Here is a 15,082-nt window from a genome sequence, read left to right as displayed (position 1 = left end):
AAAGTTTTTCACAGTTAGACAGTACTAGTTCATGTGTGTCATATAAATAACATTGTTCTCACTCCCATGGTGTTATTTAGGAGTCTGCACTGATTGGCTAAACTGTATGTCTGTCAAAAGCACTGAGATAAGGGGGCAGTCTGCAGAGGCTTAGAAAGAAGGTGATCACAAATGTAAACCATATTAATAAAACTGTGTTGATTATGCAAAACTGGGGAATGGTTAATAAAAGGATTATCTATCTATTTAAATAATAACATTTCTGGTGTAGACTGTCCCTTTAAATCCCACAAACAGTAGTGCCCCTCTTTCAGATGGCTAGTTGCCGCGGCATGTCCACGTTCTCGCTGCTACCCACCGTGACCGATCCGATGCTTCAGTCCGGTCACTCCCACTCTTGTTACATTGGCCAATGGAAGGAAACAAGCCTGTCTTGAGGAAACCCTTTGTTAGATGAATCGACCAGCAAGTATACATTCAAATACAAAGTATCCAAAGGGTAAAATTGTAAATCCTTAATTTGTGGAAGATATCTATCAATTAAAACAACAAAGTTACAAGACACCTAAATGCAGGATGACAGCAAACAGGCTGACACGTTTCGGCTGAATGCCGTGGTCTTAGCCTAGAGAGACTCTGACACACATATTTAAACCTTTAACAATATGACTATTGGTTTAAATAAATATGACATCATCCGTGTTGTACACCTACTAGAGTTCTTAAAGTGGTACAGGACCCTTATAGTCAGGGTTAATTCTGTGTACTAGAATAACTCTATTTATTCTTTTTGTTTTTTAACAATCTTATTTTGATTTTAATTTTAAATGTCAAAGTTAACCCATGAATAAATTATTCCATAACCAGATAAATTAAACATTCTAAATAATTTTGTACGTGGTAGAAATTACTCTCTAAACTTCTTTCGAACTGAACTCCTCCTCTTTACTGTACATAGTATGAAGCGTTCAGAATGTTTAAAACTATATATCTATTTTTTGCCAACAATCCTAAGAAAACATTATTAAGAAAACATTATCTCATCTTATCTGCAATACCTATATATTATTGCTATTATATACAATTGTTCCCTCAGGTGGAAAAAACACTATACTACATGCAAAAAGTAATCATCCACCATGGGTCTTCAAGGCTATCACAAAAGGACAATTTGTAAGACTACAAAGAAATTGCTCTGGTTTAGAACAATATGAGACACATGCCAACCACATGGCTGACAGGTTTAGGGAAAGAGGCTACTCAAAACCTTTAGTGACTGGGATGAAAAATGATGTAGCAGATAAAGATAGGGAGGCCCTGTTAACTAATAGAAGAGAGAAGAAAAGTACATTTGACAATAAAAGATTTGATCTCCTCAACAAATTTGAACGCTACAAACATTGAGAGATCATCATTGTTAACACAGAAAGGGGTATACAGATGCCACAATACAACATGCAAGGCTTGTGAATTTTTTAAAATCAAGTAAAGGTTTTTCAGTACAGCTACAGGTGAAACAGTTACACATAAAATATGTTATAATTCCGTACTACACATGTGATTTATCTTTTGACATGTGTAGAATGTAATCTACAATATTTAGGCATGAAGAGTCGTGAGATAAGGATTAGGATACAGGGACATTTGTTCAACATCAAATCTAGCTCTCTAACCACCCCATTGATACAACACTTCAAATTGAAACATCAGAAGCATGCAAATACACTGAAATGGACAATAGTAGAACAGGTGCCCATAGGTGATAGCGGTGAAGACAGAGATGTGATGTTGTTCAAAAGGGAGGTCTTCTGGTTCTTCAAATTGAAGACCAGGATTCCACAAGGCTTCAATTCAGAGTATGACCTGATTAACGTTTGGAAATCAACTAAATTACATGTTTTGTGTATAATAGCAATAATGGATAGGTATTGCAGATAAGATAAGATAATCTTTTCTTAATAATGTTTTCTTATATATAGATACTGTATATATTTTTAAACATTCTGAGCGCTTCATACCATGTGATGAGAGCTTAACAGTGTATATCTACATGTTATATATTATAGTATAGTAAAGAGGGGGAGTTTAGTTCGAAAGAAGTTTAGAGAGTAATTTCTAATATGTACAAAATTGTTTAGAATGTTTATCTGGTTATGGAATAATTTGTTCAAGGGTTAACTTTGACATTTAAAATTAAAATCAAAATAAGATTGTTAAAAAACAAAAAGAATAAAAAATGTTATTCTAGAACACAGAATTAACCCTGAATATAAAGGTCCTGTACCACTTTAAGAACTCTAGTAGGTGTACAACACGGGTGATGTAATATATTGATTTTAATCAATAGTCGTAACGTTAAAGGTTTAAATATGTGTAAGTGTCAGAGTCTCTCTAGGCTAAAACTACAGCGTTCAGCCAAACGCGTCAGTCGGTTTGCTGACACTGCATTTAGTTGTGTTGTAACTTTGTTGTTTTAATTGATAGATATCTTCCATGAATAAAGAATTTACAATTTTACCCTTTGGACACTTTGTATTTGAATGTATACTATGTGATGTGTGACACTATGTGATGCGAGACACTATGTGGTGCGTGACACAATGTGAGACACTAACACCTAGATTTAGAGTTCTGCGTTAGCCGTCAAAGGCAGCGTTAAGGGATCCTAACGCTGCTTTTGGCCGCCCGCTGGTATTTAGAGTCGGCCAGGTAAAGGTGTACCGCTCACTTTCAAGCCGCGACTTTTCCATACCGCAGATCCCCTTACGCCAATTGCGTATCCTATCTTTTCAATGGGATCTTCCTAACGCCGGTATTTAGAGTCTTGGCTGAAGTGAGCGCCCATGGAAAGGCTGTACTTAAGAGCTTTATGGGCTAACGCCGGTATATAAAGCTCTTAATTACAGTGCTATAAAGTACACTAACACCCATAAACTACCTATGTACCCCTAAACCGAGGTCCCCCCACATTGCCGCCACTATAATAAATATTTTTAACCCCTAATCTGCCGACCGCACATCGCCGCAACCTACATTATCCCTATGAACCCCTAATCTGTTGCCCCCAACATCGCCGACACCTACATAATATTTATTAACCCCTAATCTGCCCTCCCCCCCATGTCGCCGCCACCTAACTTCAAGTATTAAACCCTAATCTGCCGACCGGACCTCGCCGCTACTATAATAAATGTATTAACCCCTGAAGCTAAGTCTAACCCTAACACCCCCCTAAATTAAATATAATTTTAATCTAGTGAAATAAATTAACTCTTATTAACTAAAGTATTCCTATTTAAAACTAAATACTTACCTGTAAAATAAACTCTAATATAGCTACAATATAACGAATAATTATATTGTAACTATTTTAGGATTTATATTTATTTTACAGGCAACTTTGTATTTATTTTAACTAGGTACAATAGCTATTAAATAGTTATTAACTATTTAATAGCTACCTAGTTAAAATAATTACAAAATTACCTGTAAAATAAATCCTAACCTAAGTTACAATTAAACCTAACACTACACTATCATTAAATTCATTAAATAAATTAGCTACCAATACCTACAATTAAATACAATTAAATAAACTAAAAACACAAATACACCGGCTGCTTAGGGGTTCTCACGGAACTCAACTCCGGTTGAGTATAGGGTCCAATAAGTGTGAGAGCAGGAGGAAAATAGTGTGACTTGGAGTTAAAAAGATATCCTTCGGTTGCGCTCCTTCAAAGGTATAAAAGCTGCTGCACACAAACGATACTGCAGGGTGTTTTACTGGCTTTTCTGGCAAAAATATATCCAAATAAGAGTTCCAAAAAAGGAAATTCGCCAGTAAACAAAATAGTAAAACGCAAAATCTTTATTTCAATTATTTAAAAGTGATGGGACATCTCCCCTTTAACTAACTAAGACTGACATGTTTCGGCGTGAGCCGTATTCATAGTCCTTAAAAACAAAGTGTGTGCACAGATAGCCCTCACTGGGCCCTGATTGGTCACAGGAAATTACCTGTTTTTCACATTTAAAGGTACAGGGGAACAATAATACGTCCAATACATAGTAGGTTTGATTCATTATACAAAATCTAAACAAGAACCATTTAAATGCCATAATTTACAATTCAAATAATATTACTATATACAAAATAGTTAACTGACTTATAGATCATAAGGGGTTGCTAGGACATGGTATTATCTTATAAAGTTTCCAATATGTTGAATTATAGATATATATTAAAGTTTAAATTTTAGTACTTCATATGTTTGAAATATATCTCATTTTGCTGACACATTTTTAGATTTCAATAAATATTCCTCACGGAATGTATCACATTAATTGGAATGTATCCTTATACAATACCCTTTTTAATGGTATTAATGAGTAGAGAGATTCTTTAACATTGTAAAAACAACTTACTGTATATTGATGGATGGAAAAATCATTTTAGTCATATATATCCTGATGTATATGACTAGTTTATGAATACTTACTTCACTCAAAATGCATAAGATCTCATTTAATTAATGATACTTTCAGAGCACATGCACATATTGATTAAGTGTACCTATGTGTAGTATATAGAGTTTATATTGAGAAACACCCCAAGGGTATGACTTTACCATTGCAAAGCCCATATATATGTGTTAGTTAATTTCAACAGGATGATTAACTCCAGTAATTTATAAAGTCATATTCAGAGTTCAGACCAAGAGGTAACTTGGTCCGAAGTCTGAATATCCAATACATCTCTTGGCGGGACAATGTTTGAAACATGTCTCCTCCTCTCTTATTTGGTTTGACCTTCTCTATGATTGTCCATCTTAGAGAATTGCAATTTTTATCATGTTTTTTGACAAAATGATCCACTAGAGGTGTACTGATTTTACCCACTTTTATAGTGGATAAATGCTCGCGAATTCGAGACCTTACCTCCCTAGTGGTTAACCCTACATACTGCAGATTGCAGTGGGAGCACCAGAGCAAATAAATGCAATAAGTTGCTCTGCAGTTTAAACATTCTGCTATATTGAAGCTTTCTCCCGTAATTGTAGAGCTAAAAGTTGTACCTACTTGGACATGCTCACATGCCTTACAATTTGAGTATCCACACCTGTATGTTCCTGTGTGTCTTAGCCAAGAGGAAGGTTCTGGTCTGGGCCCTGATTTCCTTAATTGGGAAGGTGAAACAATGTTTCCAACAGTTCTATTACGTCTGTAAGAGAACCTACAACCATTATTAACTGATTCTATCAAGGAGTCTTCTGCCACTAACAACCTAAAGTGTTTACGTATTATTCCACAAATCTGTTGGTATTGGTTGGAATAATCAGTCACAAAAGTTAACTTACTTGTTGATTTGTTATTATTTTTATTTTTATTATTGTTTACATCTCTAAGAAGACTCCTTCTGTCTGTACTAGCTACTTCTTGTCTAGCTCTTTTGATCACACTCATGCCATATCCCCTGTCCAGGAGCCTATTCTGCAAGTCGTCCGCATGTTTTTCAAAGCTATTTGGTAACGTACAATTCCGTTTTAAACGGACAAATTGTCCCTTTGCCACCGAATAGGGGACATGGCGTGGGTGGCAACTTCTAGCGTGTAGAAGGCTGTTGCCCGAAATGGGTATTCTATACTTCAGTGGTAATAGCCCCTGAGGGCCACCCCTTCAGTTCAAGATCTAAATAATGTATTTTGGAGCTGTTGTATTCATAAGTGAACTTTAGATTTAGGTCATTACAACATAACAGTTCAACAAACTCCTTTGCTTGTTCACCATTTCCTCTCCAAATCAATAGCAGGTCGTCTATAAAACGACAGTATAGTCCAATATATGGTCTGAAAGTGTTTCTATCTGCAAAGATGTGGGACCGCTCCCACCAACCCATGTATAGGTTGGCGTAGGTGGGCGCAAACTTGGCGCCCATAGCCGTCCCACACCTCTGCAGATAGAATTCTCCCTCGAACTGAAAAAAATTGTGTGTTAAAAGGAAATTAGTAACTTCCATTATGAAGGCAATTAATGGCTCACTATATGCTGTTTCCCTCATCAAAAAATAATGTATAGCTTTTAATCCCTTGTCATGGGGTATTGATGAGTAGAGGGCTACAACATCAATAGTGAGCCATCCTGAGTCTTTTCTCCATTCAAGCTGCTCGACCACATTAATGACATGTTTTGAGTCTCTGATATAGCTGGGTAACTGCTTCACTAAAGGCTGGAGAATGTCATACAGCCATTCACTTTTAAATAATTGAAATAAATATTTTGCTTTTTACTATTTTGTTTACTGGCGAATTTCCTTTTTTGGAACTCTTATTTGTCTGTAGTTCAAGCTCAAGGAATCTCTGTAGTTCCTTACTCAGACAACCTTCTGGTTTATGCTCCCTCTATGCATCTGGGTCTCACACTAAGATGGTTCTTCTGTTGCTTCAGAGTCATGGTTGGAAAGTAAAATTTTCAAAGAGCTCCTTAACTCCTCAGACCCACATGTCTATTCTGTTGTTCATGATCGATTCAGTGATTATGCATTTGTTCCCAACAGATAAGCACAGATTAAAGCTGCAGCAGTCTTGTGCCCTCTTCAGCTGAATATTCTCCCTTTCCACTGCTCAGTGCAGGAAAGTAGTGGTTCTCATGGTGGCTGACTCAGATCCAGTTTAATTTTGCCAGAGATAAATCTCATGGGGCCTCTCTCTTGAATCACAAACTGGCCCAGTATTGTGCCAGGTCTCTGGGCTCTCAGGCGAGCCTGATGCCCTATCGCATCCCTGGTCGTTTTACCTGATTAACATCGTTCCTCCATTTGTATTGCTATTCAGAATGATATCCAGAATGAAGAACATGCCTCAGCAATTCTGATTGCTCCAGCATGGAATCAGAGTATTGGGTTTGGGTTTGGGGACCTAGTTCATATGTCCTCATGACCACCTTTGAAGCTCCCTCTAAGATGGGATCCTTTCTTTTATCAAGATATCAAAACTCTGAATTTGACAACATGAAATGTTATTCTAAAAAGATTATTTGGACATTGATTCAGGCTAGGAAACCAGTTGCCAGGCATGTTTATCTTAAGGTATTGAAAACCATTGTTGCAGTACCCCCAGAAAATTACTGCAAGAAATCTTTAGGATTCCTAGTGTTCCAGCAAAGCGTCTGGATAAGGGTTTGTCATCAGTTCTCTGAAGGGTCACACTTCTCTTTCTGTTTTGTTTCAGGCTCTAAGGGTTCCAGACTCTCACAGTCTGTTGAAAGAAGACAAAATGTATGCTTACCTGATAAATATGTTTCTTTCATAATAGTGGGAGTTCATGAGCGCCACCTTTATTTGTTCAGGTGGCTGCGGTACTTGTTTCCATTTCTTTTGTCCTGCTTTATATCTTTCTTTCTTTTCTGTTTTCCTCATCTACTTGGATATATGTATGACTGAGGATCATGGGAAGAGGGAAGGATTTAAAGCTCGGGTATATTTTTCTAATTGTCAGGAGGGGAATTCCCATATGTGATGACTCGTGGACTGTCACCATCATGAAAGAAATTCATTTATCAGGTCTGATGCTCATCTGATGTGTGTAAGTGTCTATGGGGACACTCTTGAGAGTCACATTAAAAACTGAGAATTCTCTCAGATGAGTGGTTAAAGCTTGCGGGTCTCAGAGAAAAGATACATTTGTATGAACAGGCTAGAATCTTGTCTGGCCAGGTCAAAATCTTGTTTGAAAAAAATAGTCTGTTTTTAGTCCTGAAAATAGCTGAAACCTGCACATTCTATGCTCTATTCTTCACAAAACCATAAGGTCACACCATAGAAACTGATGAACAATAGAAAAGATCTGAGCCTTCCTTAGAAAAAGTGTAAAAGGAAATTCCACTTTCTTGGTACTGGGTTTTTCTGGAACAAACTGGAATTATTTATGTGTCATGCCTTGTTTGACCACCTCCTCCCTTAGAGGGGTTTTTTGAGGTTCATGTACTGTGAGGCCTATCTAGTTCATTATGTCTGCTGTCTGCTACTCCTGCCCTTCCTGCTTTATGGTGGTCATTAGTTAAAAAATTGTAGCATACTGTTAGCCGCGGTGTATAAACGTCTCTAAGCACGTGTTTGTCCTCCTCCTTTGGAGATGTACTTTTGTGGTTTGTGTACCGGAGGCCTGCCTAGTCCAGTAATTCTACTGTCTGCTCCTGCCCTTCCTGCTCTGTGGTTGTCATCATCAGTTATAGTCAAAAATTGTAGCAAACTATTGGCCGCTGTCTAAGCATGTGTTTGTCCTCCTCCCTTGGAGGTGTATTTTTTAGGTTTATGTACTATAATCTAAAGCCTGCCTTGTTCAGTATCTCTGCTGGTGTCGCTTCTTCTGCTCCTGCCCTTCTCTGAAATGAGTCTCTAACAATAACTAAATACAAACTTGGAGCAGGTGTGTGGAGAATGGGGGTACTTTAGTATGTGGGATTTGAAAAAGAAGGAGAGTTGAAAAAAAAAATAGATTGTACGGAAGGTTGTAGTGGTGAGAAGTAAAATGTTAGAAGGTGGGAGACAAAAGGGTGTTGGGAAAAGATATTTATTTAGTAGTGAATAAAAAAAATACAGAAACTAAAATAAATTAACCACTATACAAGACTCAAAATGTCCAGTTTCTTAGAAATATAAATAGATCAGCAGATGTTCCAATGTAAACTCTGGAGCAAATTGTATCAAAGTATCCAGTACTTGAATGCTTACTGAACAAGGTTTAACTCCTCCAGGTTGGAGCTCCTCAAAAGATATTCGACTGTTCCACGCTGTTAAAGTTTAGGACAATCTGCAGAAAACAGGGGTTGCAAGCACAGAAGAGGATGCCTCTCGTGCAATATAACAAACACCAGCTTAATATAATGATAAACTGCACTCACATATGTGAAGAAATAAAATAATTTAAAACTTTATGCCCAGCAAAACAGTGGCAGCATGTCTCAATGCAAGTGCGGCTTGGCGTGTGACGTCATCAGCCTTAGCCTGTAATCCTCTGTGGACTGCTCAAGTGTGCCAGACCTCTCACAAACATGATCAGCTTAGCAGAAACCCCAACATGTTTCCTGACCTCTCTTGCTCACTAGGGGTGCTAAGCAGTCCAATCTGGCTGACTTTTAAATACCTATACCACATTGCCATCTAGTGGCCTATTCTTGTAATAACAGTGTAATTTTGTTGCTAAAAATAATGTTTTGTGGGCTTCTCATAGGCAATAATGTAATTGAACACATTTTGTTTAGATTGAAAATTCTTGTCTGAATATTCTACTAACCAAATCTTTTAGACAAACCAAATTTTGCCTGTGCACATCCCAAGTGTTACAATGCATATTTGTAAGAGTGTCCAAACAATATTCCAGTCCCATCTATTAAGTGATGTATATCACCACTCTCTCGTCTGACGCACATTTCACCAACCGTACTCTATATACTCCCATCAAGCCTTAAAGAATGCATCAATCATAAAAAGATAAACATGAGAGTTACCTGGAATTTATACTTCTCCTACTGCTGCCACTCCTGCTCCTACTATTCCTACTCTGTGGTAGACATCAATCAATGCCAAATACCTAGGAATCTGCAAGCTGTTGTGTCCAAGGGAGTTTTGGTGCGTGTTTGTTCGCCTTCCTTGGAGGTCAGCAGGCATTACGTGTGAGACTGCAGACCTGTGAAGTGGAGCTTCTAAGGGCCTGATATTCAAAACTTTGCCGCTCAGGTGAGATGGTCTAAGTCTCGTCGGTACAGCAAGGCCCTTAAAAAAATTAGAAACGCAAATCTTATCTTGAGAAATGTTTATGTTGCTATACAGTGTTCTTTATGTGAAACATAGACACCTACATTACAATACAAGGTTTTGAATATCAGGCCCTCAGAGAGACAAGTTGTAAAAAATATATAGGAAAAAGCAAATCTATTGGGAAATAAAGTGCCTTGTGCTGTGATATAGATATTTTTTGTTTTTATTGAGAAATCTGAATATGATTAGAAACACTGACAGGGTAGGTTTGATTGTGGTTATGTGATGACTATGGTTATGGTGATCTGATCACGTGACATATGAATGATGTGTTGAAGGGACCTTGTGAGTAATTTTATGATGTGGCCTGCAAGGATGTGACAAAGACAAGTGAAAATTGATGCTGATGGTGTGTTATGTGTAACATTTTATGTTTTTAAACCTACAGACCAGAAAGAATCCTGTGGCAAAGACTGGATGATGAGCTTCCTGACCATGCAATCGTGTCTGGTGACAACCTTTTGATTACAAATCTCAATAAAACAGACAATGGCACATACCGATGTGAAGCTTCAAATTCTTTAGGAAAAGCCTCTGCTGATTACATACTCTTTGTATACGGTGAGTGAAATCCAGTCAAGAACAGAAATGTACTGAATGCTCCCTCACAGTATATGCAGCATCTTACTAATCCTTATAACCTTCTTCAACCCAATGTTATCCTTCACTAACTCTCTATACACCCAACACCCTGCTGACCCTTATTGTCTTTTTATACCTCCCTATGCACTAAATAACCTACTGCACATCACTACCTAGTTATAACTCCCTATACACCCAGATACAACACCCTGCTGACCCTTATTGTCTTTTTCTACCTCCTTATGCACCAAATAACCTACTGCATATCACTACCTAGTTATAACTCCCTATACACCCAGATACAATACCCTGCTACCCCTCACTGTCTTGTTATACCTCCCAATGCACCAATAACCTACTGCATATTACTACCTTGTTATAACTCCCTATACACCCATATACAACATCCTGCTGCCCCTTACTGCCTTGTTATACCTCCCAATGCACCAATAACCTACTGCATATTACTACCTAGTTATAACTCCCTATACACCCAGATACAATACCCTGCTGACCCTTATTGTCTTTTTATACATCCTTATGCACCAAATAACCTACTGCATATCACTACCTAGTTATAACTCCCTATACACCCAGATACAATACCCTGCTACCCCTCACTGTCTTGTTATACCTCCCTATACACCAAATAACCTACTGCATATCACTACCTAGTTATAACTCCCTATACACCCAGGTACAACACCCTGCTGACCCTTATTGTCTTTTTATACCTCCTTAGGCACCAAATAACCTACTGCATATCACTACCTAGTTATAACTCCCTATACACCCAGATACAATACCCTGCTACCCCTCACTGTCTTGTTATACCTCCAAATGCACCAATAACCTACTGCATATCACTACCTTGTTATCCCTCCCTATTCACCAAATAACCTACTATGCATCACTACCTTGTTATACCTCCCTATACACCAACTAACCTACTGCATTTCATTGTATAGTTATAACTCCCTATACACCCAGATACATTACCCTGTTGCCCCTCACTGTCTTGTTATACCTACCTACACGCCAAATAACCTACTGCACATCACTACCTTGTTATAACTCCCTATACACCCATATACAGTACCCTGCTGCCCCTCACTGTCTTGTTATACCTACCTACACGCCAAATAACCTACTGCACATCACTACCTTGTTATAACTCTCTATACACCCATATATAATAGCCTGCTGCCCCTCACTGTCTTGTTATACCAACCTACATGCCAAATAACCTACTGCACATCACTACCTTGTTATAACTCCCTATACACCCATATACAGTACCCTGCTGCCCCTCACTGTCTTGTTATACCTCCATGTACACCCCAACATCCTGCTGCCCCTCACTGCCTTGTTTTACCTCCCTATACATCCCAATATCCTGATGCCCCTCACTATCTTCTTATACCTCCCTATACACCCCAACATTCTGCTTCCCCTTACTGCCTTGTTATACCTCCTTATACACTCCAACATCCTGCTGCCATTGACTGCCTTGTTATACCTCCTTATACACCCCAACATCTTGCTGCACTTCCCTGCTTTGCTATACCTCCCTATACACCCCAACATCTTGCTGCCCCCCACTGCCTTGTTATACCTCCCTATTCACCCCAACATCCTGCTGCCACTGACTGCCTTGTTATACCTCCTTATGCACCCCAACATCTTGCTGCACCTCCCTGCTTTGTTATACCTCCTTATGCACCCCAACATCTTGCTGCCCCTCACTGCCTCGTTATACCTCCCTATACACCCCAACAGCTTGCTTCTACTCACTGTCTTGTTATACCTCCCTATACACCCCAACATCTTGCTGCCACTGACTGCCTTGTTATACCTCCCTATACACCTCAACATTCTGCTGCCCCTCACTGCCTTGTTATACGTCTCTATACACCCCAACATCCTGCTGCCCCTCACTGTCTTTTTATACCTTCCTATACACCCCAACAGCCTGATGCCCTGACTGCCTTGTTATACCTCTCTATACACCCCAACACCCTGCTATCCCTAACTGCCTTGTTATACCTCCCTATACACTCAATTATCCTGCTGCCCATCACTGCCTTGTGATACCTCTCTAAACACTGCAACATCCTGATGCCCCTCACTGCCTTGTTATACCTTCCTATGCACCCCAACATCCTGATGCCCCTCACTTGGTAGTTATACCTCCCTATACATCCCAACACCCTGCTGCCCCTCACTGCCTTGTTATACCTACCTGTACACCCCAAGGTCCTTTTGCCACTGACTGCCTTGTTATACCTCCCTATACACCCCAACATCTTGCTGACCCTCCCTGTCTTGTTATACCTCCTTATATACCCCGAGATCTTTCTGTCACTGACTGCCTTGTTATACCTCCCTATACACCCCAACACCCTGCTGCCCCTCACTATCTTGCTATACCACCCTATACACCCCAACATCCTGGTGCCCCTCTCTGCCTTGTTATACCTCCCTATACACCCCAACACCCTGCCGCCCCTCACTATCTTGCTATACCTCCATTTACACCCCAACATCCTGGTGCCCCTCACTGCCTTTTTATACCTCCCTATACACCCCAATAACCTGCTGCCCCTCACTGCCTTGGTATACCTCCCTGTACACCCCAACACCTTGCTGCCCCTCATTACCTTGTTATACCTCTTTATACATCCCAACACCCTGATGCCCCTCTCTGCCTTGTTATAACTCTCTATATACCCCAACACCCTGCCGCCCCTCACTGTCTTGCTATACCTCCCTATACACCCTAAAATCCCACTCCCCCTCACTGCCTTGTTATACCTCCCTGTACACCCCAACACCCTGCTGCCCTCACTGCCTTGTTAAACTTCCCTGTACACCCTAATATCCTGCTGCCCCTCACTGCCTTGTTATACCCCAACATGGCCCTTCACACCCCAACATACCGAGTCATTTGTTTTTTAGAATTTTCTAGCTATACCAAGACAGTTGTTTATTTGTGTTTACTGTCACTATAACAATTCTGTGCATAACAATCTGATATGATATTTCTGTGTGTATATGTAAACAAGTCTTTTTTAAGTGTGAGGGAAAAAGTTGTCTTTGATATTGCTATAAAATAGTCATATGTTCCTGATATATTCAATAATCAATCTTATGTTGTAAATATGCTCCTGATCTACTCATGAAATGATTTGCCTTATATACAATGATAGACATTTAGATATAAGTGAAGTTTTAAATCCACCTGATGCTGTTTGTGAGTGCAGTCTGGGATTAAGTAGCAGAATAATTGTATTCTCTGCCTCCCAAATGACACCAGCAAATGTCACATCATCCACGGCTGTGACAATGCCTCTAACAGTGGTAGAACAAACGTCACTGAAGTCATTGTAGTTTAGTGGCATCTGGTTTTTAACAACTGGGTATTATATGCTTTCTAACTGATGATATGCCTATGTATCGATTTCTGTGCTTTATATAATAGTGATAGTATAAAGTGCCACAGAGTTACCCACAGCTGGGAGTGGCAGCACATAAAATGTCTCAATGTTACAAATAACCATCTGTTTTGTCTGAAGAGCAATGGTGAACGAATATTGTAAATAGAATTTGCTTTCTTTAGACATTTGTACGTGATCTCCTATTCCTCTTTTCTAATCAATGAATATGTGACTTACACAAAAAGAGAAATACTGGTCTTGGTAGCTGCCAGTGACCAAGTTCAAATAGTATTTGGTTAAGACAGTTGTATTGTGCCATATGGGATACTAACTGTAAACTTGTAAATGCATCCAGTTTACAACAGGCCGGAACTCATAATAGAAAACATGTCATCAAGGCTTGTTATTTATGCACTCAGGGGCCTCTAATTATCAAAGTCTGACGGACCTGATCCGACACTGCAGATCAGGTCCACCAGACCTCGCTGAATACGGAGAGCAATACGCTCTCTGTATTCAGCATTGCACCAGCAGAATCGCGGCCAATCGACCGCCAGCAGGGGGGTGTCAATCGCCAGAAACACGGATAGATAGGCCCCCATGGTCTGTTTTTTATACATCTGAAATCTTACTACAGTACATATATACCACTGGCATCAATGTTAACCCTATAAATAAAAAAATAAAGAAATAAAATATATATATATATATATATATATATATATATATATATATTAGATTACAAGTTAAGCTCATAATATCGCTTCCCCAGAAGCGATATTTGAGTCCAACTTAGTAATACCAGCACACACAAATGTGCGCTGGTATTACAAGTGAGGTGCAATGCGAACGCAATGTCTCGTTCGCATTGCACAGAAGCATTGTTCTAACGAGAATGCGCTTCCATAGGCTCCAATGTTTGCCTCGTTCTCATGTCGACAGACAAAGGAGGTAAGTCACGCAGCAATAGGCAGCAAATATAAATACATATGTATATCTGACCTCTGGTTATTTTTTGAGCGCTAATAATTGCTCCCGCGAAGTGACGGTAGCAATAACCATCCACTTGTAATGGCTGGTTATTTATTGCACGCACGTAAATGAATGTATATGTGTAGATATATATTTTTGCATTATCAGATATATATAGAAATATATATTTAAGAATAAAAAATAAAATAAATTCCTAGGTGAAAAACATTGGAATATAAAATATGGGTAATGCACTTTGGCCTATATTTGGAGTTTG

General features: G+C 39.1%; 1 protein-coding gene across 3 annotated transcripts in view; it reads left to right on the top strand.

The window, feature by feature from the left end:
- Positions 1 to 15,082, top strand: part of CADM1 (cell adhesion molecule 1) — a 636,874-nt gene that overhangs the window by 439,784 nt on the left and 182,008 nt on the right. For all 3 annotated transcript variants that reach the window (XM_053691376.1, XM_053691375.1, XM_053691374.1), the window contains exon 8: positions 10,203 to 10,375. In XM_053691376.1, coding sequence (XP_053547351.1) covers positions 10,203 to 10,375 — 173 coding nt within the window. The remainder of the gene's footprint in view (positions 1 to 10,202; positions 10,376 to 15,082) is intronic.

Source organism: Bombina bombina, chromosome 8, assembly GCF_027579735.1.
Source record: "Bombina bombina isolate aBomBom1 chromosome 8, aBomBom1.pri, whole genome shotgun sequence".
Lineage (NCBI taxonomy): Eukaryota > Metazoa > Chordata > Amphibia > Anura > Bombinatoridae > Bombina > Bombina bombina.
Note: the sequence above shows the minus strand (reverse complement) of the source record. Positions and strands in the feature narration are given on the sequence as shown.